A 24,330-nucleotide genomic window follows, 5' to 3' on the forward strand; every position below is an offset into this window, starting at 1 on the left:
TTTACGTGTTTATTTAAGTACTTGCCATTTCTTTTAAGCCTTGTAGAGCCAATCAGGCCAACAGAGGTCTAAAGAAACAGAGCACTTTATTAGCGATATGCTTAATACAGTTTTTTTCCTCTTGTAGATGCAAGATTTACGGAATACAGAAGGAGCCCAGTATAGTTCCCATCCTCAGATGGCAACCATGAGGCCAAGGGTTCAACCTGCAGATATTAGGCAGCCAGGAATGATGCAGCACGGGCAGCTGACTACTATTAACCAGTCCCAGCTCAGTGCACAGCTTGGTTTGAATATGGGTGGAAACAATGTTCCTCACAACTCGCCCTCTCCACCTGGAAGCAAATCTGCAACTCCTTCACCATCCAGTTCAGTCCATGAAGATGAAGGAGAAGATAGCTCTAAGGTAGGCTTAGATGCTAGGATTACTATGTAAATGGTGGATATTTTTAGGACCTGCTAAATGAATCGTATAGCCACAGTTATTAAGATGATACTTTATACATTGTTGGTGCTTGACTGAAGTGAATAAAGGGTTGTGAATGCAGAAATTTTCCAGTCAATTTCCAGTCAATTCTTCAGGCAGCTCAAGTAAATGACATCATTCTTCTTCGTGAGAGCAAACTGGAATCCTGTAAAACACTCAGAGGATAGCCATTCCTTTAGGACTGCATCTCACTTGCATGGAAGGGATGTTTGTTCCCCATTAAAGATCAAGTTACGGCTATAAAAAGTATGAACAGTCTGTACAATATGCTAGTCTTTGCTACTTGGTCACAGGATGAGTAAACAGAACATCATGGCAACCAGAACAGAAAGATCCTCAACGAACTTTAAAAATCTTACCTCGAAAATCTTGAAGGCCCATTATGCATTTATACTTTGGGAGGTGCCGACACTCCATCATGACATATTTAAGCTTCATTTTAGTGTCTGTACAGGCATAAGATAATAATAGTCATTTAAATAATAAATTTCTTTAAAGGTTAAATGTCAACTTATATAGCAAATTTCACATGCAAAAACCTCACAAACCTCCCAAAATCATGAAAACCTCCCAGAAAATACAAAAGTATGCAATCTTAATTTTGCGGACACAAAAGCTGAGAGGCAAAAAGATTGGAACTTAACACAAAGTCATCCCAGAAACCAGAAATAGAGCATATTGAAATTGAGAACCTCTTTAGCTCTATTTTATGGTCACTACACAACATCAGTCCTGTTACCGCAGTCCTGTAGTGTAATGAAGATGCTGTACCATGGCCATATCTTGTGGGGAAAAGTTGCAGACTTGCAAGGAGTGTGAAGAAAACACATTGTGAGTCACTGAGGAGGTGTAATCCAGTCAAGAAATGTAAGTCTGATTTGTTTTCAAATTATATTATTTTACATGCCTCAAGCTATAAAATAATCATGTAATTGGAGACATATGCTTTGCTACATTCTGAATAAATTCTGATTCAAAAGTTTTATTTCAGGACTTTCTCCTGATTTCACAAACTTTAGGTTTTAAAAATTACTGAATAATTCATACATTTTAAATGAGCATTTCCTTACTGAGGGAGACTTCAGAATACATCTATGTAAAAATAATTCCAGGCAACCTTTAGTTTTCAGAATAATTTATTTGCTACTCCTGTTGCTTTGCTAATATTTTTACATATATTAGTGAGAGTGTGCAAGGTGGTCTAAACTTCTGGAGAAAGCATCCACTCAAATAATTAAGATATCCTTTCTGCTTCTATGAAATATTTCAGTTATTTAAGCCATATATTTAATGCACTTTTTCACTGCAACACTTCATGCTAGCAAAAGTGTAGGGTTGTGGTTTCATGCAGACAGTACTCATCTGAAGCTAATGTTTTCAATAAAGAAATATTAAGCACTGCAGACCAAGTAAAACTTGGTCCTTTCTTTGTGGAAGCCAGTTTATATAGTGTCCAACTTTTAACAAGCCATGTTATTTTGGAAAACTCTCTTTAAAATTCTCTCCTGCTCAGTCTAAGCAGAAAAAAGATGAGAAAAGGCACAAGATATAACACAAAATTAAGAAAAATAATTTGGTATGCTGATGTTGATATGTTGCTTTAAAATTCAAAAATTACAATTTCTCTGCTAAGAGAAATGTTTTAAAGGATATTAAATTTGGTTAATAATGACAGAGGGCTTAAATTCTTCTTCAACTAGGAGGGATTAAACTGCAAGCTTGATGGGGGGGCAGATGATGCCATACCTGTCTTCTGTGGGATTTCTTTGGTCTTCATGAAAACGCCTGAAACTGGCCACCATGGGAATCAGGCCACCGGTGAACTGGCACACCTGATCCGATGCAATGGTTCTGCTGTAGTTCCCTCTATGAAAGACAAGAGGGTTTGAATAATTAGTGTAAGAAGCTAGCGTATTATTGTAGTTTATGATTTAAATCCCTCCACTGTGTATCTTTCTGTTACGCTGCTCTTCCTGGAAGCTGCCAATTAATAGATACAGACGCTTAGAATAAACCAACTTTCTGTGGAGGTCCTTTTCCCCAGCCACAACAGTATTAAATTTCTCAGAGCTGCTTTAGAGGCTTCTTCTCACTCCAGAAATCCTCCTCCCAGTGAAAGAAGGCACTGGGTAGGGACAGGAAGAGGTAGACCGGTCGTTCCGTCTCTTGTGAGAACCTCTATCTTTTACCTGAATGTAACTTTGCTAAATTAGGAGTTTGCTCTTTTTGTAAACTGTCATGTGGGTGTGTGATGCTACTTAACAGATCAGGGCCAGAGCTCATTAGTCAGTCCTTCAGTAGAAGTGCATGTGTTGTGGTCATGTAGTAGCCGCTGGATCTCGCCACGTTTGAGCAGTTTCATGAAGTCAGTAAGATGTTCCTGCCGTGAGGACTATACAAAAACAACTCCCTCTGAATTCATTAATAGCAACAGTGGTGTTCTCCCTATTTATTCCATTTTCAATGGAAAATCACCTCAGTGCCAGATGACCTCCCTTAGTTTATACCAGCTGAACACCCAGTCTTATGTCTGAAAGAGAAGCCACTGGTCCTTTGATAGGAGATTTGGCAGAGAAATCCCTAATAACTATACCTATTTCTGTCTAGAGGAAAAAATACAGAAATCTCAGTGTCCTATTCATGTTTGCATGAATTTATAGAAAGAGGACGACAGAAGGTATGAACAAATATGTACGTTATATACATTTGGACTAGAAATATAATTGTATCCCTAGTGAACCATTGATTTCCATGCGTGGAGGAAATGACCGTTTCAGCTTAATGTACATATTCCAAATGCCAGTAAAAGGAAACTTTACAAACTGATGTAATTGTTCATGTGCAGGGCTTCTTGGATGTTCATTCTATGGTAAATATTCAAATTGTTGTAGGCCTTATCCAACATACACAGAACTAATGGCAGCAGCTGCTAAATATTTTTTGGCAATCCTCGTTCCCATAAAGGCTCTTTCATACAGACCTTTTGGACTTTTGTGCAACCCTTGCACAAAAAAAGGGAAAGGGGCTGCATTACAGAGCGCTCAGTTGCCCTACACACTGTTGCTCTAAAAGCAAGACAGCTGGGGTTGCTCGACACCATAAGATGAGTGACAACAGTAGCATAATTATAAGGCTATGTATATAGAGTCAGAAAGCTGCTAAGTGCATGGAAATAGGAAATGTAGCCTCAGAGCAAGGATATTGTTTCTGCAAGTGGTGTACATCCCTAAGTCTCCTTAATTCTTCTAAATCTAATATGTGGGACCATGATTAGAAGAAAAAAGGGAGAACTTAAAAATCAATAGTTGTAAGTAACTGTAAAAACATTCTAAACAAAGTGGCTGCTTACCACATGCTTTATTCTGACCACCTCAACATTGGAATATTACATTTATGTAATTCTTGCCATAATTCATACTGTTGGATCGTTAAACGTGTATTCAGTTATTGCCAAGCATAATTGTGAGCTGCTGGAAGCATTACTGGTTTGCAAATACGTATTTCTTCATAGATGGATAACATGGTTTTCTTCCATGCTCATTTGAATATCACTTATGAGAGAATTTCAAATAATGTATTTTAGAGGGAAGACTGTGAGAGGACTGCAAGTAGCAAGAATTAACTAACAGAAACACGATTACTAAAGAACTGCTGCAGCATATTCTCTTTATGTAGTGGAGGTTTTACAATATTTACTTTATATGATAAGAGTTATAAGTAGAATTCTATGTTGTCTGTTCAGCCTATTATGCAGATGGTGCTTGATTAAAATCTATTTTAAACTACAGCGATTACTGCAAGATAGTGTGCATAAAACAGCTCTCCTAGCTCCATTAAAGGCTTTGGTACTATTGCAGTTTATTTTAAATATGCTTATAGACATTTTCCAGCTTCTCAAGGGACATTTAGGTATCAACGATGTGCCTTACTTGATAGTTTTAAATCCTACACTAGATATTCTTGTGATCTATTATGTGTGCAACATGGTTAATGTACACTTTTTTTAAGTGAAAGATTATCGCTTTCTTGTGATAAATAAGTTAAATACATCACCATAATTAAGCAATAAGCCATGACAGGAGGTGGATTACCATGAGCTAACTACACCTCCAGGGATTTTGAGGCACAAGTCTATGCCTAGCAGAATATATATGGTTTTTATTTTATTTCCCATCTGTCTCTGCTTTGGTGGTTAGAAGTGGAGTCTATGAAGCTGATAGACTGATGGGAGCATAAGGTAGGCCATCATCTCAGCCATTTGCAAGGTTATTAGTACTGGAATTCTGGTATTCTTTTTATTTCGTTATTTTCATATAAGACAAACAGAATTTCCCCTGTGAGTACTCTTTTTTTAACAGTGGGTTTTTGAAGTCTCTTGATCATTTGGGTTGGAGAATAAGATTTTAGAGCCGTTCTCAGAACAGCCTACCAGAATACTTCTTGTCCAAGTTCCTGCAGCGTATCACCTACTTTAAGAGTAGTTTAAATAATGTGATAACCTAATATACAGAGAACTTTTAAATCTCATTGGTTCAAAAATTGTCTCCTCTGAAAAGAGGAAAGCTTTGGCAAATGATAGAGGTAGGATTTTAAGTATAGCCCAAATTATTCTGAAGCCTCCTTGCTCATGGAGTTTGCACAGAACTGTCTGAAGAGTTTAGACTGATACTGCCAAATTAACTAGGAAGCCCTAGTTAATTACCATTGAGCTGGTAGCTTTGTGTACCCTGTAGAATGAAATAATAGCAGGAGACTAGAAGTTGGATAACTTAATAATGGGTGGCACACTGCTGCTTTTTTTCTGTATTTTCCAAAACGCTGCCAACAGGCTCCATGGCCATTATCTTTGTATGAAAGATGCATGTATTGTAACATAATGCTCAGGAAACAAGTAACTTCATTTTCAAATTGTGGTCATGACATTGTTGTCATGCTTAGTGAGCCACAGAGATCCAGGGTGTTCACTATAGTCATCTGTGCCTTGTACAACACCACACAGTGATGTATATAAGAAAAACAAAAGTGTTTTTTGCTCAAAATGAGAATTTCCAGACATTTTCTTCATGCCGTTCTGCTGAACACCTGTGTTCTCCTATGTCTCTTGATATGCATTATTAAAAAAATAATAATACGAGGATGGGATAAAAGTAGTAGATCCTTAGCCTAGAGCATACCTTTTATGCTCTTGATCTTCTCATACTTCAAAATGCTCGTGATGCACAGTACTCTGGCCATGCCAACAAGAGAAAAAAGCCTTTGAACCCTCTGGCAAGATCACACATCATTGCTGCAGGTATAGTGAATTAAATGACCATATCAAGAGAAGCTGCTTTGCCGTGGAGCTCCAATCTATTGAAGAATCAAGACAGTGTCCCTTTTCGTGCTTGTAAGTCATCTAGGAAAGTAGGGTGCTTTGGTGATCAGGGTGTCTGAGCTAATAAGTGGCAAAGTGCAGTTGCATTTCACAAATTTGCACAAATGCTTATGTGCATTTTTTTTTCAGGTGGTACACGAATAATACACGTGCTTTCTTCATATACCATTTCTCTTTCACTCCTTTCCTCAAACCATTTGCTTTTACACGAGCGGAGGACAAAACTATGCAGCTAAATCCAGATGGATCAGAACTGATCCTCCAAAGGGGTCTAAATTGTCTGCACTGGTAAAGCTTTTTTTCTTCAGATTTTAATTAGAAGGTGTGCGGGGGAATGTCTGTAACTTGAATCATTTTATTCACAATCAGATTCTCTTCAAATTCCCTGGAAGGTGTCCCACGAGTTGCAGTAGAAATTGGTTTGAACACTAGTCCGGGGTAGTTCTGGGAACGTGTAATGATAAGGGAAAGGTAGAAATGACAGTGTTCCTGCTGTCTGCAGGTGGTTCATGTGGTTGAACTGGTGGTCAGGCTATAATGAAACTAATTTCATTTGAATTTACGCATTATATGCATGTTATAGCCATTAGCAATAAAATTTAGAAAAGGTGAAAAGATGACCAGATGAACTATAAATGAGATTATAGCAATTATATGAAAGCAGAATATAAAGCACTTTGAGGGAAAAAAATTACATAATCTGAAATACTTATGAATTTTATACATTTGACTAAGGCAGATGGTGTCAACATTTTTATTATCAAAGATTGCAACTAAAATTTCATTTTTGTGTGCAAAATCCAAAATCTTTTTATCACTGAAGTTGAAATGGTGGATGGACTTGAATTAAATTGGCTTTTTTTATAGTACTTTTTTAATTTTATGTTACAGGTCAACGGTGGAGAGAAGAGGCCTGCTTCAGATATGGGAAAGAAACCCAAAACTCCCAAAAAGAAGAAGAAGAAGGACCCAAATGAGCCACAGAAGCCTGTGTCTGCTTATGCATTATTCTTTCGAGACACTCAAGCAGCCATCAAGGGCCAAAACCCCAATGCTACTTTTGGTGAAGTCTCTAAAATTGTAGCTTCAATGTGGGACGGCTTAGGAGAAGAACAAAAACAGGTACAAAATGTGCTGTAGCTCAGAGGCTTTGTTTCAGGAAAGTGTTATCAGGGTCATCTAAGCACTGTAGGCAGCTTCTTTTGTTTGCCAGGATGAAACTTGAATATGTGCTATCTCAGGAATATAATTTAAAGAGACTGAGATAAGGAGAGTATCATTTCATTTCTTCTGTATGAAACCAATAAATATTTTTTTTTCCAGTTTTGGGGTGTGCCACAAGCTTTAGGGTTATGTTTAGGATTGTTTTATGCCAAAATTGGTGGGCCTAAGATTTTATGACAGCATTGCACTGTCTGTGACAGTGTGGTGTAAGAGGACCTTGCTACCAAAAATTATATCTGTGCAGTGGGACCTGACGTATATCTGAGCTCCCAGTTGCAGATGTTTCCCTGCCCCACGATGCCGGAAGGGGAGCTGGGTTCACATCTTCTCCCAACCCACCTGGCTTTTATGAAAGGAGTTGCAGGTGCTTTGACTCAAAGAGACCTAGAGTGGATGCTGCCAAATTGACAGTGTTCTGGGGTATCCTCCAGCATACACGTGGGCTGTGGAAGTCCCATCACATAGTTACTTCCATCTGCCATGGAAAGGCCTTGGTTCTGTAATGAGGTCAGCAGAGATGGATCTGAACCCTTGCAGAAATCCTTCCGAGTTAGCCGGATGCTATGTGAAAGTGGGAAACTCTGGAAGCTCATCACGTTCCCGTGGTGATGGTTGGCAAATACCATTGATCCTTGCTGTTGCATACCATTGCTTTTCTGCTGTTACTGGTTGTATTTTTACTAACTGCCAACAGAATGGATTGGGTAGATAAAGAAAGGGAAACTTTAAGCAAGAAACAGATATGGAGGGAAAGGATATGCTGAGTAAGAGTTATGTTGGCTGCAGGAGACCTGGGTGGGGGTCGATGGCAGCACAGAAACTGGAAAAGTACTGGGACAAAACTGCATCTCATTCATTCCCATTGAGCGTGTTATTATTACAAAATTATAGTTAATAAGGCTAAGAATTAAAAGGAAAATTTTGTTATGATTTGTTGGTAGGTAAAATCATTTGGGCTTGAAAAAAAAAAGTCTTACTTTGCTAATAACCGGTACATCTAGATCCCTGTTAAAGATAGCAGTGTAGTAAGAATGAAGATGCGTCACTCATTGACTAATTTAAAAAAAAAAAAAAGCTTATTCTGTTTAGTATCCGCCGTTGAATAAGATCAGTATTTGGAAGGTTTAGCTGGAGGAAAGGTAACTTTATGCATGCAGGGATCAGAAAATTCACTTGGAGTGGCACATTAGGGTTACTTTGTTGTGTTTTCTCTTTCTTCCTTTTTTAATATTCCAGCAAAGGCCAAAGGTACGTCCTAAATCTGACAGGCTGTTTAGACCTTCCCAGTACAGCAGTTCTGTCATAGTCGAACATTATTTTTAGAGACCATGATAATGGGTGCTCACTTTTGACTCAGAAAAAATATGGACTATGCTTTTGGTTAAGTTAACAAGCAAGAGGTTTTGATGCCATTCCTCCTTGTCCGACATCCCTGACAGCCAGCAGGAGGGGCAGTGCTGAGCCCCACCAGGAGTAGCCATTGCTCAACAGACTGCCCAAACGTGCAAGAAGCAGCCTGCTGTCTGTCCCTGCTGTGCTTGGCCGGGACCTCCGGCCAAAGCTGAGAAACTGTAGACTGCGGTATCTGGCTTAAATTGGTTCCTATTCTAAAGAAAGGTCCTTGCCCAGAATCACTCCCTGTGTAGAAATCTGGGCATCTGAACACATACCTCGGGGGTGCTCCAAGTTGTTAGCGCTGTATCTTGGACCCATTTTGCTTGCCTGGGGGACTGTGGATCCAGATTTTCCTGAAATGGTGAAAGACAGAGAGAGACCTGGACTTCTCTAGTTAATCTTCTCTAGTTAATCTTACATCTCTCTAGTGATGACACCAAGCAAAAATTATTTCTTTCATGAGATCTTGTGCATGGTTTTCTCCAGCATTTTTCACAACGATCCTTAATTTGTGGCTGTTGCAGTGGTGCAGTATTTCCTTCCGTAATATTCACTCTGCTTACAACGCAGAAAACTTGACTTCATGAATAATAATCCAAGACCATATAATGGAGATAAACCTAAAAGACTATAAAATGCGCATTTCCTTTGAGGTTGTCACGTTAGTAGTATGAGCAGAAAATTGAAGTCTTTCCATAGAATTCTGTTTAAGAAAAGTGCATACAACCCTAAATTTCCAGCTTTAACTTGGATTTCTTATTCGTGGTTGAAAGCAATAATTGAATAAGTCCTACACTGGAACAGCAGCACAAAATTTATTTTCCTTATCTCTGTTGTCCTTAATTTAAGTTGGAACACAGCGGAATGATGTATTATGGAATCCACATGACACATCCATGAAAAAATGGCTGCAACTAGATTTTTAAGCCAATTATTCCAAGAGTTTGGGTTAGCATATCTTTGTTGCTCTTTGACTCATTTTGCCTATTCATTATCATCTATTAAGCGCATTGTTAAAACTCCAGGCCCAGGCCCTTTCTAATCTAGCACTGTACAAAAAGAATAAAAGATAGTCCCTATTTAAAAAAACTGGCAATCCTATTTTCTAGAATAAATTTAAACTCATTCTTTATTCCATTAGGGATCTAATAGTACAAAGTAATGATTACAAGACATCTTAACTGACTAGATAGTCTGTATTTTAAAGGCCTAATTTTTCAGATCCAGAGCATTAGTAACTGTTATGAAACCTATGTCTCTAGTAGGAAAATTGGACTCTAAAAATACAAATGATTAATGTAGCATTTGGAATTTGGCATTGAAGAAGCTTCAGAAATTCAAAAATAGTTAAATAAAGAAACAATAACATCATTAGAGGAATGCTTTATTGATAAATTATACTTGCTGAAAAGGATTCAATTATCATAAAGCTTCTGGCTTTTATATTTTGGAAGCTAATGCTTATTCTGGAATTTAAATAGAATTATGTTTCCAAATTATGTTTCCTGAATTGGAACTCCTTTTACTATTTAAATAGTAAATATAAATGAATCAGAAAGTAGAATATAATGCAGCTATTGAGAAAGAAGAATAACCTCAAGTTTTCATGCCAAAATGAAATCTTCTTTGTTCCTACGACTTGAGCCAGCTTTTTCCGAAATGCATAGAATTCTTCTTGTTCGTTCCTGAAGATTGACCGCAGAATAAATAAAGGTATTGAAACTCAGTGCAGTAATGACCTAAGGGCAGTATATGTGTGTCCAAGCCTTTGCAACAAAATTTCGATAACCTGGCTTATTAGACTGCAGCTTGAAAGGGTTTGTGCAAGACCCACATATGTTTTTCAAACTGTGAAGAAACTAAGAAAATGTTGTGTGAGAAAATAGGATTTGAGTGACAAAAAAGAAAATGTTATTATGGACTAGATGATAGTGGGTGCCTTACTGAAGTTAGGGGGGAGTTATACTTAAAATGGGCCATACTCTGATGTTCTTACTGTGAAAATATTGCAATTTATTAGATTAAAACAGATACCACTGTACTTCCACCCTCATTTTACAATATGAAGACATTTTCATTTTGGGGTCATATGCTATAACTGTTCCCATTAATTTCTGAGCTTACAAGGGCCATTTGCAAACAATGCTGGTGTGTGCCTGTGTTTTATTTATTCAAATCTATCTACACAGAGGAGTCTAGAAATTAAAGGGACTTTAATGATCATGGTGGACTTTGTCATAGTTTCTTCTCAAATTCTGAATTAGGTACAATAATTATACATGATCAGAAGCAGGGACTGTGCATTTTCCTTAATTTTTCACTGTAAAAGTTTTCTAAAATGGTTCAGATTAATAAACCTGTGAATGGAAAGCAGCTGTAGCAGTAGTATGTTGAGGTACATTCTCCTCAGTGGTGTAGCCATAGCACAGGGATATTTTCAGTGGCTTTTCTAGTTCCTCCTTTACAATTACAAACGCTGTTGTCTCCTTAGTCAGTACTATACTTCTGTGCATCCTGTTTTTATAGCTTCTTTATGCACATCTTTGCCCTTTGCACACATTTTTACTGTAAAGGGGAGAAAAACAGCCCCCAGGAAAGAGGGTTCAGCATGCTAAATGGTCGAGTCTCTGGCTTTCAGACAGAATGCTGGTTCAAACTGGGTAAAAAGGCTACTTAGGTCATTTTCTGTCCTTAGATGCAAAAGGAAAGTCATTTTAAATCAGTACCAGATGTGTGTGTACTAAATGAACCTTAAGTTTCTAATTGGAGTCCTAGTAAAGCTGTAATAGATGTGGTAAATTACAAACAAAATGTTCTTGTTTACATTAGTGTAACTTTAAAACTTCAGCCAAAGACCTTAATAAATGTGCTATTATTCTAAAAATGGAATTGAATGTCTATTCAACATTCAACAAAATTAATCTCTGGTGTAACTTCAGAGACTTAACTAGAATTCTAGCAGGAATGAATTTGGCCTCCTGTGAACAGCTTAGTGTGCATACGTGTGTGTGTATGTGCGTGTATGTGTTTCTGAGTGTTTACTTAGACGTTGCACTGGCCTTGCAGTGGGAAGAAGGATGGATTCACCTAGGGAACCCAAAACCTAATGATCAGAAGGAGCAGGCAAAGCGACTCTTTGAGTGCTGTAACATATGCCTTCTTTCAGGCTGCATAATTCATACACAGTAATATTAGCTGAAACAGTTCAGCTCAATAGCAACACCTCATTATTTTATCCCTCAGTATTTATTCCTATGTTTGACGCCTCGTGAAATTACTGTTAATGTGTTTATATAAGGGCAGATCTGACACAAGTGGGAAGAATTTAATTTCCCACTCATTCTTTCCTGCTGATGTGTCCTCTTCCCCTGGTAGAAGTGGCAAGTGTAAATAGTTAATTTGCTTCAATTATGAGCCTGTCCTGCTAAATTAGAAGCAGCAGGAATATGAAGAGCCAGAATTATACTTATGAGGCAGCTGACAAATCCTTGGAGCTCACAAAATCAAATCATTTACTCCTCATTGGTGCTCAAAGACCCACTAGATAAAAGCTGCAGTTTATTCTTTAACATCTGATGGAACTTGGATTGTATGTTACCAATACTTAAGAAAATTGAAGTCCTCATGCATTAGTGTCAATGTTTGTGATGCAGTTACCATTTTTGCTATAACCTACGAGCTTTCAAGGTTTTCTGTTTTGGTCCCTAAAAATAACCCAGACTGATTTGGGCATGAAAAATAACAAAGCGTGTTTTATAGGTTTCTCTTTTGATCTTTTAAGGGAAGTTTTTAACATAGCAGCACATTATCCAGTGGTGGGTTGAATCAGGTAGATCAGGAGGGGCTTTACAAGTAACGCTGGCCAACACTTCATGTCTCCAAAGCTTCTCTTGTGACATGAGACACCACAACTCATATCAAAATGGACCCAAGATCGGTGTTTTAAGAGGCCTTGGCTCTGCCTGGCCTCTGGGGGCACGTAACCTAGCTCCCCCTCCGTCACGGGGCATGATGCCATGTAGTTCTCCCATCTCTTGATGTGACAAATGAGCCATGGGTAGAAGAGCCATGGCATTCCCATTGCGCGGCTGTGCACGTGGGTTGGCTGGTGTCAGGACATCAGGCAGTTCAGAGGCTGCAATGTGGCTGCTGTAATAGTTCCAGAGGATACACAGACCATCAGGTCAAGGTAGTCAGTAGCATGATGAAAACATAAATTTACAGATTATTCACTCTTATATATGCTCATATATTTACACAGATCCTTACCTACCTCTTGTTCCCTCTTTAAAAAGGATCTTCTTTTTTTATTGTCTCCATGCTAATGAAGCAGTCTCCAAGGAGTAACTTTAACATGCTTGTAAGAGGATGAGAATGTACTTTCAGTTTAGTAGATAAACAACCACGCAAGGTTTAAATTTAGCTTTGTTTTATTTTTCTAAATGAGAATAGGAAGCGAAGGCACATCTGTGTGTGCACACTGCCAAAGTGAATTACAAGCAAAATGGATTCAGCAATAGTCACAACAGAGAGCAACCTCGCACCTCCCCTCCCAGCTGCTGGCACGGGCGAAGTCTCTTTTGCCAGTGTCGCACCTTAGGCCTGTTTGGGACGTCCACTGTTTCTCTTGACAAACTTCTGTACTGAAATTGCTTCTCCTCTTTGAAGATGAATGCGTGAAGAGTTTAAAACAACTGCTCCTCAGCCTGCTGTCTGCTCCTTCTCCTTTCCTCTGCAAGCAGCTGGGCTTAATGAGCTGGAACGCAAATGGGCCAACAATAGAATCATAGAGTCATAAAATGGTTTAGGAACTTAAAAATCATCTAATTCTAACCCCCCTGCCATTGGCAGGGACACCTCCCACTAGACCAGGTTGCTCAAAGCCCCATCCAGCCTGGCCTTGAACACTTCCAGGGATGGGGCACACAAATGCACAGATACAAACTCATTTCTATGTATGAACCTGTGCATATATATAAATTTATATCTTCAGATTGTTCTATTGCCCTGGCTTCCACCTTGAACCCCTTAACATCCACTGACTTTGGAAGGGGGCCATCTCAAGCCCCCTGTTTGCAGTGCATTTTTGCTGTAGGACTAATGGCAGCTGGCGCCTCCTTCTCCCACCCAGCGCTGGGCCGAGCAGGGCCGCACTGTGCACTCGGGATGGGAAAACTTCCCCTCTGCTGCAAAAAAAATGTATAAAAATAATGTAGATCACCATAATAGCTGTCGCATCTGAGTCCGTATGGGGTGATATGGGCTATTGTCTGCTGGCCTCCTGCCCAGCCCACCTGGCAGCTTGGTCTTCCTGCAGCCTCCTAGGAGCACTGAAGTCTCGGGGAACATCAGACGCTTCCCTGCCCGGGGTGAATTCCTAATGTCCGGTTTCTATGTACCACAGACACGGCTTCTAGATAAGTACCAAACTTGGCCACTGAGTTATGAACGTTTACTGTAACTGCACTTCACCTTCATCTTGTACTTGGAAGGAACTGGGCCAAAAGGACCTCGGATTCCAAGTACTGCCACAGCAACATGCTTAAGTGATAGCCTTCATTTTCTACTCATTCTTCTTCCCCATCCTTTATCCATACATTCGAGCTCGATAGAAACATGGCTTTAAATCATATACCTACAAAACTGGATTTAGGCCCAATTATTATCCTCCATTCAGGCTCACATCCTTTTTTTTTTTAAAAAAAAAAAAGAGTATCAGCAAGTGCAAATAATCACCACATAAATCATATATTTAATGTCGTTTGTTTTGTACCCAACTTTCATCCAACATGCTTCTGATAAAATGTAGAGTCCTGTTCCTGTAAGCTGCAGGCATCAAGCCTATAAGGTCAAATTTAGGCCTGGCACAAATGGCTGCAATTTCCAGTGATCTCCGTCGAGTCTCACTGTGTGTGCTAGAGCTGAATTTGGCCTGTGATCTTTCCCCTGCATGCCAGAAAGACTGAATTCTTTCCCCTAAGCCTCTAATATGTCATCAGTGTCTTTTTCATGCTCTGCAGTCAAAGAGACTGCTGAGCCATATAGCTAGCCCTGGGCCTCTTTCTGTTGCTGTATGTACCTAGATTAAAAATCAAATGGTAACATATTTCAGTATCCATTAAGCAATTCTGAGGATTTTTTTTTCTGACTGCTGTGGGAATATCTCTCTCCATATTTTAGACGAGCGTGTGCAGCTCTAGGTGCCTTTGCTGCAAAATCAGAAGATTAAAACTAGAGATATGTCTCCCACTTGGAAAAAAATGCAAGTTTTCTCTATGAGCGTAGGTATGTAGGGCCAGGAACGACAATCTGAATGTGGAATTTAATTCTGGATTGCAGCCTACCGTATTTTATCAGATGCCATTCCTTTCAATGCAGCCTGTGAAAATGACACTCCCATGGGTAATAACACGGCAGAGACCAAAAAGTCAAAATCGGTCATGTTGCTTTTTGATTTGCTATTTTTGCATATACTGTTTTGGGGGGTTTATGGAACACTTCCATCAAAACAAACGTGGGCACCTTTACATCATTTTAAAAAGACAAATATAACTCACTTGCAAGTGTCAGCTCAAAGGAGACATCCACAAGATATAAACTGAAAACTTCCCCTTCTTTGTCAGTCATCCTTGCACAGCTATTTAGGCAAAGCCAGGGAAGTAGCATGGTTCTTCATAATGTGCTTTGTCAACTAGGAGACACAAAGTTTTTTCAGACTACCATGAGGCACAAATTCTGAAAGTCTCTTTTTCTCCTAAGAGCGTCATTCAGCTTAACTCACTGTCTCCAAGTCTCTAGTATCAAAGGGGACTGTAGTCAGTGCTGCCTTCTTCTATTAGAACCCGATAATCCAAACTGAGGACATGTTTGCAGATGTTTGAGTGCCTGTTTTGGCTCTTGTGATGATGACTGGGGGAAGGGAGATCTCTTCCCCTGAGGGAACAAGGGTGTAAGCCGCATGGGACAGGATAGGAGTCCCGCTGCATAGTGTGCTGTGGTGTGTTGGTAATCATCCAGAAGCAAGTTGAGAGGAAGTTTATTGGGAAAAGATGACTAACCAGAACAAAAACTTGGCTTAAGGCGTTACAGGTATATTTTAGTTACATGTATCAGTGATGAGTTTCATATTATCCAACACGTAGAAGAGCACAGGAGACACAAAGCCTGCCTCAAGGAATTTTTGATCCAGAAAGACAGGAACCTAAGCAGCAGTTAAAATATATAAAGCAAAACATGACCAGAAGTTGGCATCATAAAACAGAAGTGCAGTCAGAGGTGTCCCTGTCCATGGCAGGGGAGGTGGAGCTAGATGATCTTTAAGGTCCCTTCCAACCTAAGCCATTCTATGATTCTGTGGTTTTAATTGGGTAAATCTAGTATTTGTGAGTGCTTGTGGCTAACCATATAACCCACAACCCCTGTATCTCCAAATAAAACTTTGGGGCAGTCGGTTTAAGGATGTGTATCACTATTAATAAAAAGAGTTCAGCCCTCGATGTAGGCTGCCACAGCACTGGTAGCCCCCATGTATGGTCAGCCCAGGCTGTTATGTTCACAATGGGGGAGCACAGGGCATTCGTTTTCCCTAGTAGGCTAATTCAAATGCTATCTTATATATTTATGTGTACAAGGTAGAGTTTCATACTTACTCGTTTTGGAAAGTATCATCTGACTTGCTGCATGTTTTGCTAAACAGTGTAAGAGAACTTGAAGCTACCTTACTGAGTGCACTTTGGAAATGTAATTAAATAGTAAACTAAGAACCTGTGTATTATGCTGTGTAAATTTGCGTTCACGAAGCACAGTAGGAAAATAATGCCAGTAGTTTCCATTTGTAGACAAATGAATGTAATCTTAGTGTTTTGGGGTTTCTACAACAAGCTGAAGAGAATAAGAATAAATTAAGCTGACCCACCCTGCATATACAGAAATGATGTTTTTTCTTCCAACATTCAATTTCCACAACTGAGACAATATAGAAAATAAAGTATTTTGTAAGGAAACAAATCTGCTGCTGAATCAGAATGGGCCTTTACTGCCTGAATAACAATCAGTTGACATTCAATTATCATGTTAATTGAATTAAAGCAAGCTAGAAATGACTTAATTCCATAAGTATATGCTCCTGTCAAGTTACTTATTTAATAATTGTTGCTTGCTTGACGGAGGAGGGGAAAATGACCTTATAAGAGATTTCTGAGATGTTAAAAATAAAATTAAATAATGCCACTATTCACTGTAGATAAGCAACAGAACAGAAGCCTGCTTCTTGTTACAGGAAAAATATTTAATGTATTATTGGAAATGATGTGTTTCCAAATTTGGCACTATCTTAAGCATGAAACTCAAAAGAGCTTCACCCGTTTTCTCGAGCACACTTGGATGACGACACAAGCCTTTTTCCTCCCGAGAAGTGCTGCAAGGATGCAGCTCTGTTGTACTTGCTACAACACAAAACTATTTAAGCCCGAGGGTGAAAAATTCTCACAGCTGCAAAAAAAAAAGAGGTTGGGAGAGGCAGATGACTTGCTCATACCTGTTTGAGGTGCTGCTACAAATGCCGAGGACGCTCCCCACTTGCCCTGCCTTCATAAGCCCTCAGTACAAGTCCAGTCTAGCGCAGAGTTAGTGAACTGGTACCCACTGTCAGGGCCGCGTTCATTTGCCTTCAGAGAAAAATATTGACAGCCAGACCTTGTTGTTACTCATGAAAATGAACAACTCCCCAGACAGGAACTTACCCTAATTTTTAGTATAAAGCCAGGACCAATCAAAATTTCCAAAACTAACATAAGGATCATCAGCCCACTTGTATGCTGACCTAAACAGTGGGCATCTTCAAAAGGACAACAGCGTATAGGCAGTGAGAGCTCAAGCTGTTCTCCTCAGAAGACTTTACAAGGATGAAGCGGGGTGAGCTGACCACCCTCCAGACAAGCCAGCCTGCAGGGACCATTCTGGCCAATGCAAAACATCAAAGCAGGCTGGGGTCATCAAAAACCTTTCCCCATCCAGGAAAGACTTTTTTACTGTAATGACCTTATGGTTAGTGTTTATATTACCATGGAAGACATGGTGTTCACGTGACTATTACTGGCTCACCAGAAGACCCAAGAAAAGAGACCAAGGCCGTGTGTACACCAAACATGGTAGATGTAGACGTAGGAAGTAATTAAATAGAAGCTGTACGATGATCTTCCTATGAAGTAGTGATATTTTAGATGGACATTTACAGAACTGTTGTTAGCTTCATGTTATTGAGTTAACCTTGTGCAATATGACTATTTGAAGGAAAAGTCAGGTCCCAGAGGACTCTTCCAATATGCTGTGACTGTAAAAGCACAGCAGGAGTGTATATTTTTTATATTTGTGTAATGCAAAATAAACCCCAATGTGGAAGCAGTAGATACATGATCTTTTGAAGATCATTATTCTGTGTAAAAGTCTTTGTTCAGCTCTGTTTTTTAAACTGGCTATCAGAATGATGCAGAGGCATTGCAATATACAAAGCGGTATAACTTAGTCTTTGTTCTGTAGGTCAAGCTAAATTCGTTTTAGCAGCTAGGAACAGATCGTTGTCTAATTTTTTTATTCATTTTCAAAACAAACAGCACATTTCCCTAATAATCACAAGTGATTACAACTTAAAAAGCAAACTGCTACCATTTTTTTTTGCAAAACAATAGGAGATCAGCCAACAGTATATATTTATCTTAATCTGGAGAAATTACAAGGGTGCACAGATAGAGCTGCACAGCTAAAACCAATTTTTTTTCCTCTCTGTCTTTATATTTACAATTTTAGAAGCCTAAGACTTCTCTGTTTCCATTATGATCTTTTGCTTCCCTGGGAAGCAAAATCTTTAATCCTTTAAGGGGCCTCAGAGTTTTGCCAGCCTGTATCTGAGGATTGTTCTGTCTCTGAAAGCAAAGCCTCAGTGAAACAAAAAATGTTTCACGAGCACGTTCTTTATAAAAATGATGTTGTACTGGATCCTTACAGCCTGACACTACCACTCTGTCTTTGTAGTCTGCAACTGTATTGTCCTCCGTGGGCGCGCTCTCTGCTGCCAGGTCCTCTCCATTACCGGACTGCTCTGGTTTTACTAGAGCACTGGAAGATCAAAAGAGATCACTTTAAAGTTCCATAAAGTTTGTTCTTCTGGGGCGAAGATGATTTTCAGCTGTGGAATTCAGGAGAACACCTCAAAATTGTCATTAATAGTTTGCCCATCTTTTGCCCAGTCGCCCGATTAACTAGGCAGTGCAGAGTGGGAAGGTGGATAGTCTTTACTCTCTTCATGGATGCTTTCCACAGGTGCCCAGGTTGTGCACTTGGCTGCAGAGGTGGACAGCAGAGACTCAAAGCTACAGTTCCATTTTGTATAATATTGTGAATCCCAAATTCCATGAACATATGAATTAATCTCTGCCTTGGGCATATGACTTAAAAATTGTGAAATATAACAGCAATAAAAAAAGCAAATTTTCTTTCCCTTAATTTGTCTCCTTTACTTTTAAACCTTCTGTTTAGATGTTTTTTAAGCATTTCCCTGCAACATGGAAGTCTAGGAGTCAGTCCTGCTTAGTTACATGAAGCCAAGATGATTGCATGGCTCCTAAGTATATCCTTTTAGAAAAAAAACCCATGAAGTGTTGAGAAACACATTATAATACTTGCAAAGAGAAATGATGACTTGTTCCTGAATCTGTCGCTGACATGGCTAAGAGCAAGTCATTAGCTAGGCTCCACAGGTCAGAAACTGGTTCTCTTCCTGAAAACTTTCAACCCTAAATATCTACGTACGCTTTTCTAACATCATGTTACTGTAGTGCTATGAGGTCCTGCCTAACCCTGCAGATAATCTTTGATCTTGAAATCTGGGCAAAATTGAAGTGATTCTCCGAGCTCTTTAATCTATTATGAGATTGTGCACATGCCGCATTTAAAATAATTTGTTGAGTTGAGAGAAATGTACAGAAATAGATCCATGCTCCTGAGAAGTTAATTAGACCGATATGGGATCAAGACTGGAATAATGACTAACATTTATTATCCTTAGCAGCTCCATGGAGCTTCTTTGACTGCCCCCAACAGTTTATCCGGGGAAGAGAGAAAGCTGCTTGGCTGATCTGTGTGGTGCCGTCATTTAGCTCAAATGTCTTTCTGCACATTCTCGTCTTCCCCCGAAGGTTTTAACTCGACTCACAAGTGGAAGCCAGTGGAGAGGCACATGCCTGCCTGCCCCCGTCCCTAAAGGTCTCATTTTCCAGTACGCCCCACGCTTCACTTTGAACAATTAAAACTGAGATGCTATGAGGGATATTGTTTTTTCAGTACTGCTGGGTAGATAAAGGGTGTTCCACAGTTGGAACAATATTTTCTTTAAAATATTTGATGTTTATTATTTCACTCTTTAAGCAATATGAGGAGGAAAGGCTATTTACTTAGAAAGACTTCATGAAGATGCATGAGACACACCGGTGATGTATAAAAACAAAACCAGATTAATTTACCAATGTGACACTCTTTGTTTTTAGGTATACAAAAAGAAAACTGAAGCTGCCAAGAAGGAGTATCTGAAGCAGTTAGCTGCCTACAGAGCAAGCCTTGTATCCAAGGTAACACATAATGTATATACATACACACATATATATAGTGACATATTGCAAACCATTTTCAGCATTTATATGGTGCTGAGCACCATCGTATTTAGCGCAAACAGCCTTGTTTGTTATCACCTTAAACTTAGGTTTAAGGTGCAAATGCTCAATAAAAACAGTCATCTCTCCATGAAAAGATATCCTTTCCCTTCCTGTCATAGAAACAGCACTTCTCCAGTCCAGGAGTATAATCACAGTTCAAAAGAGGAAGGAGATAGATACCGGTAAAAAGACCTCAGTGTAACAAACATGCCATGCCAGGCAGTCACTGTTCTACCTATAAGGGAAAAAAAATATATAATACACAAAATGCCTGGCTTTGGTTTTGGGTTTTTTTTAAAGTAGTTTTTTACCTTGCAATCACAGTACAGAAAAAGTCAAGCTCAGCTCACATAGCAAATTTTCATAAGAATTTCCATTTTACATCCAGCAAGCAATTTGTGTGAGCACAGCATAGGTCTTATACTGGAAGTAAGGCTCTTACACTGGAACACACCGGTGTGTCTCCAGTACGCAGCTAGTAGCAACTTTCTAAGCTGATTTATGCAAACATTCTTAGTGCCCATAATTTTGTAATAGACTCTTTAAAATTTGTAATAGACTTTAAAATATGCAGAAGAATGTGAAATTATTGCACTGTGTCAATGTGAAAACCAATTGAGCAACTTCAGAATCATACCAATAAGAATCACTTGGTTTGGCTCTGTCAAAACAAATTTAGATATATTTTGTTCTTACATAAATAAAATTAATTTTAGAAGTAAAGATGGCAGTATGAAGGACTAGCATATGTGACATGAGTAGAACTTTCTGTTAGTTTTAAATGTTTTCTGTATCTTATACTAATTTGTACACATTTTCGGGGGAAGACTATAGGATTAGCCATACAAGGACCTTTTATGCATCTTTCTACATTATCTTAGTATTTGGTCAGTGTTTGTTCTGAATTGAAAAGTCTGAAATATGGGTGTTACCTCATTCATTTTGGGGGGTTGTGTCTTATGCATTTTTATTTCATAGCTACCGTCATAAATACTAATGCATATAGTTAAAGTAATTTACAGGGTACCTTTAATTTCTGTCTTAGGGCTGTTTGGTTCTCGAAGTACTCATTGCCTTCAGAAAGGGTACCATGTGCACACAAACAAATTTTTTTGAAATAGCCCACTTATTGCCAAAGATAGGTCTAAAAAGCTCAAAATAGTCCAATATTTTTGAAGACATGTACGAAGCCAACTTTTCACTTGTGAAAGTAACTTGGATGTCATTATTCAGCACATTGTGGGCTGTTTACATAACACTCTATAGAGCTTAATTTTGAAATGGCACATATAGAAAACATGATATTTTTGTTTTGATTTTTTTTTTTGAAAGAGAAAAAAGTATATTATGGCATTTTCTGAGGTTTGTTTTTAGAAAAAAAATTAGAAGATTGCTGATCGGTTCAGTACGTGAAGCCATTTGTGCGTGTATTTAAATTTGTTGTTAGTCAGAGAAGCACTGGAGCATTTTCTTAACTTTTAAGCAATTATTTAAATTCTGCCCATAATGTAATGTTTTCCTCTAGTGTGGAAAGTATCAAAATATAAACTTAATGAAGCTGAGTACTAATTGCTTACCCTCATGAACACGCTCAATGAATCCAACAGAGCTGGCATGTAACTAAAGTAAGTCCATTTTGGAATAAGGATGTGAAATACCCAAATGTAATATTACATCAGTATATTCTAAATTATCATTATTAAATATTTATATAGCACCAGAAGAGTTGTAGCTCTTTAAACAAGCATGTAAGCATGAAGAAATATGTCTAATATATTATTAAGATTGTTTGGGGTCCATCTGGTCTTTTATGTCCGTGTGTTATATTATCATCCATAAAAGCTACTTTTAGGGAATATTATTAAGATTCCAAGACCTCATTCTCAAAAGTTCAGACATGCCAAAAGTAACATACCTTTTCCAAAAATGTTTTAATACAATGTTTATGATTTGCTCACAGAGTATGTTTTAAACTTTATGCCACGCTCTGTGTGAGTCTCATTTCATACGCTTATAATCAGGTGTTCACCCTGGGAGCTCCTGTGTTGTATTTACTGCATGTTGTTTAACCTTGCTTCTTTATAGGATTTTCCCAGCAGCATTTTAGTGTAAAGAAATTCTCAGTAATACTCTGGAGCAGGAACTTTGTATTGTCCATATTTTCAAACACAGCTACATTGTCTTGAAATCAGGTTTTCAGTAATTTTGGGTGTCCTGCTTGGGACATCCAGAACTTCATTTTTCAGAGTATTTGACCAATATTACACCTGTCATGTTCATAGCAGAGCTCCAATGACTCCAGGGTCAGCTGGGTGGCAGCTATAAGATGATCAGTTGTGCTTCGCATCACAGCAGGACATGTTCTTGCTATCCAAATGATAGGAGTTACCCAATTATCAAACTTTCTCCCTTCTCCCCTCCCAGAGGACTGTCTGTGCCCATGGGAAGAGACAGGCACAAGCAGATAAGGGTGCTGCTCAGGTCCCCTGCCACCAGCTCAGCAGATGCCTCGCACCTCCCAGAGCAGCTGCTCTTCCAGTTTCCTAACTTTTGAATGTTGTTTCTGCCTCCTTTTTCATTAAGTATTGCCAGTTTTTAAACAACTAGTGAGTGGAGGGCTTGTATGTGAGTGTTTGTGTATGTTTTTTCTGCATTTATTTGCAAGTCTTCATTTTTCAAAAAAGCAAAAGAATGGACATATGCCATGTTATACCCCAGTGGACCAGACTTGGAGTTAAGTTCACTGCACCCATCTTGGCCATTTGAGATGCTGGAACAGTCAGAATAGATTGCAGAGAAATGGGATAATTCTCCTTTTGCCAGGAGATTTCTTAGCCTCTGCCTGACATCAGAATAAAGAAATTCATGAACATTGGTTTCCATCCCAAGTTCTGGGGTGGGAGTGGAGTATCAGGTGGGGATGGTGGGCTTTTCCATGATACTCAGCCCTTTGTCCTCCTCTCCTCTCCTCTCCTCTCCTCTCCTCTCCTCTCCTCTCCTCTCCTCTCCTCTCCTCTCCTCTCCTCTCCTCTCCTCTCCTCTCCTCTCCTCTCCTCTCCTCTCCTCTCCTCTCTTCTTCTCCCCTACAGCAAACCTTTACTTCAGCCAGTCTTTTCCCAATCTTTCTCTTTTCCTCTGCATCCTCACTTCTTCTCCATACACTTATACACTTATACACTTCATACACTTATACACTTATAGCCATGGGTGCATAATGAAGGAAACTAGAGATGAACATGATTAACTGGAGATGAACATGGCTAACTGGAGATGAACATGGCTAACTGGGGAGGTCCCAATGGACTGGAGGGTAGCAAATGTAGCGCCCATCTACAAAAAAGGCAGAAAGGAGGATCCAGGAAACTATAGGCCTTTCAGTCTGACCTCGGTACCAGGGCAGGTCATGGAGCAGATCATCTTGAGTGCCATTACAAGCCATAGAATGGACAAGCAGGGGATCAGTCCCAGTAAGCATGGGTTTATGAAAGGCAGGTCCTGCCTAACAAACCTGATCTCCTTCTATGACAAGATGACCCGATTATTGGATAAGGGAAAGGCTGTGGACATTGTCTACCTAGAATTTCGAAAAGCATTTGACACTGTCCCCCATAGAATTCTCATGGAAAAACTGGTGGCTCATGGCCTGGATGAGCATACGATCTGCTGGATCAAGCACTGGCTGGATGGGCGGTCCCAAAGAGTGGTGGTCAGTGGAGTTAAATCCAGCTGGCGGCCTGTCACAAGTGGTGTCCCTCAGGGCTCAGTGTTGGGACCATTTCTGTTTAACATCTTTATTGATGACCTTGATAAGGACATACAGTGTATCATCAGCAAGTTTGCAGATGACACGAAGCTAAGCGGGAGTGTTGATCTACATGAGGATAGGAAGGCTCTATAGAGAGACTTGGATAGATTGGACTGATGGGCCAATGCTAATGGAATGTGCTTCAACAAGACCAAGTGCCGGGTCCTGAACTTGGGCCACAGCAACCCCATGCATTGCTACAGGCTTGGGGAAGTGTGGCTGGAGAGCTGCCTGGCAGAAAAGGACCTGGGGATTCTAATTGACAAGCGGCTGAACATGAGCCAGCAGTGTGGCCAGGTGGCCAAGAAAGCCAATGGCATCCTGGCTTGTGTTAGAAATA

At 39.4% G+C, this 24,330-nt stretch overlaps 1 protein-coding gene across 2 annotated transcripts in view; it reads left to right on the forward strand.

Annotated features, from left to right (window-relative positions):
* Positions 1-24,330, forward strand: part of TOX (thymocyte selection associated high mobility group box) — a 220,653-nt gene that overhangs the window by 174,132 nt on the left and 22,191 nt on the right. Inside the window, exons 4-6 of one of the 2 annotated variants that reach the window (XM_054190381.1) lie at positions 128-406; positions 6,753-6,983; positions 20,021-20,101. In XM_054190381.1, coding sequence (XP_054046356.1) covers positions 128-406; positions 6,753-6,983; positions 20,021-20,101 — 591 coding nt within the window. The remainder of the gene's footprint in view (positions 1-127; positions 407-6,752; positions 6,984-20,020; positions 20,102-24,330) is intronic. The other variant, XM_054190382.1, reaches the window with a different exon arrangement.

Source organism: Rissa tridactyla, chromosome 2 (genome assembly GCF_028500815.1).
Source record: "Rissa tridactyla isolate bRisTri1 chromosome 2, bRisTri1.patW.cur.20221130, whole genome shotgun sequence".
NCBI lineage: Eukaryota > Metazoa > Chordata > Aves > Charadriiformes > Laridae > Rissa > Rissa tridactyla.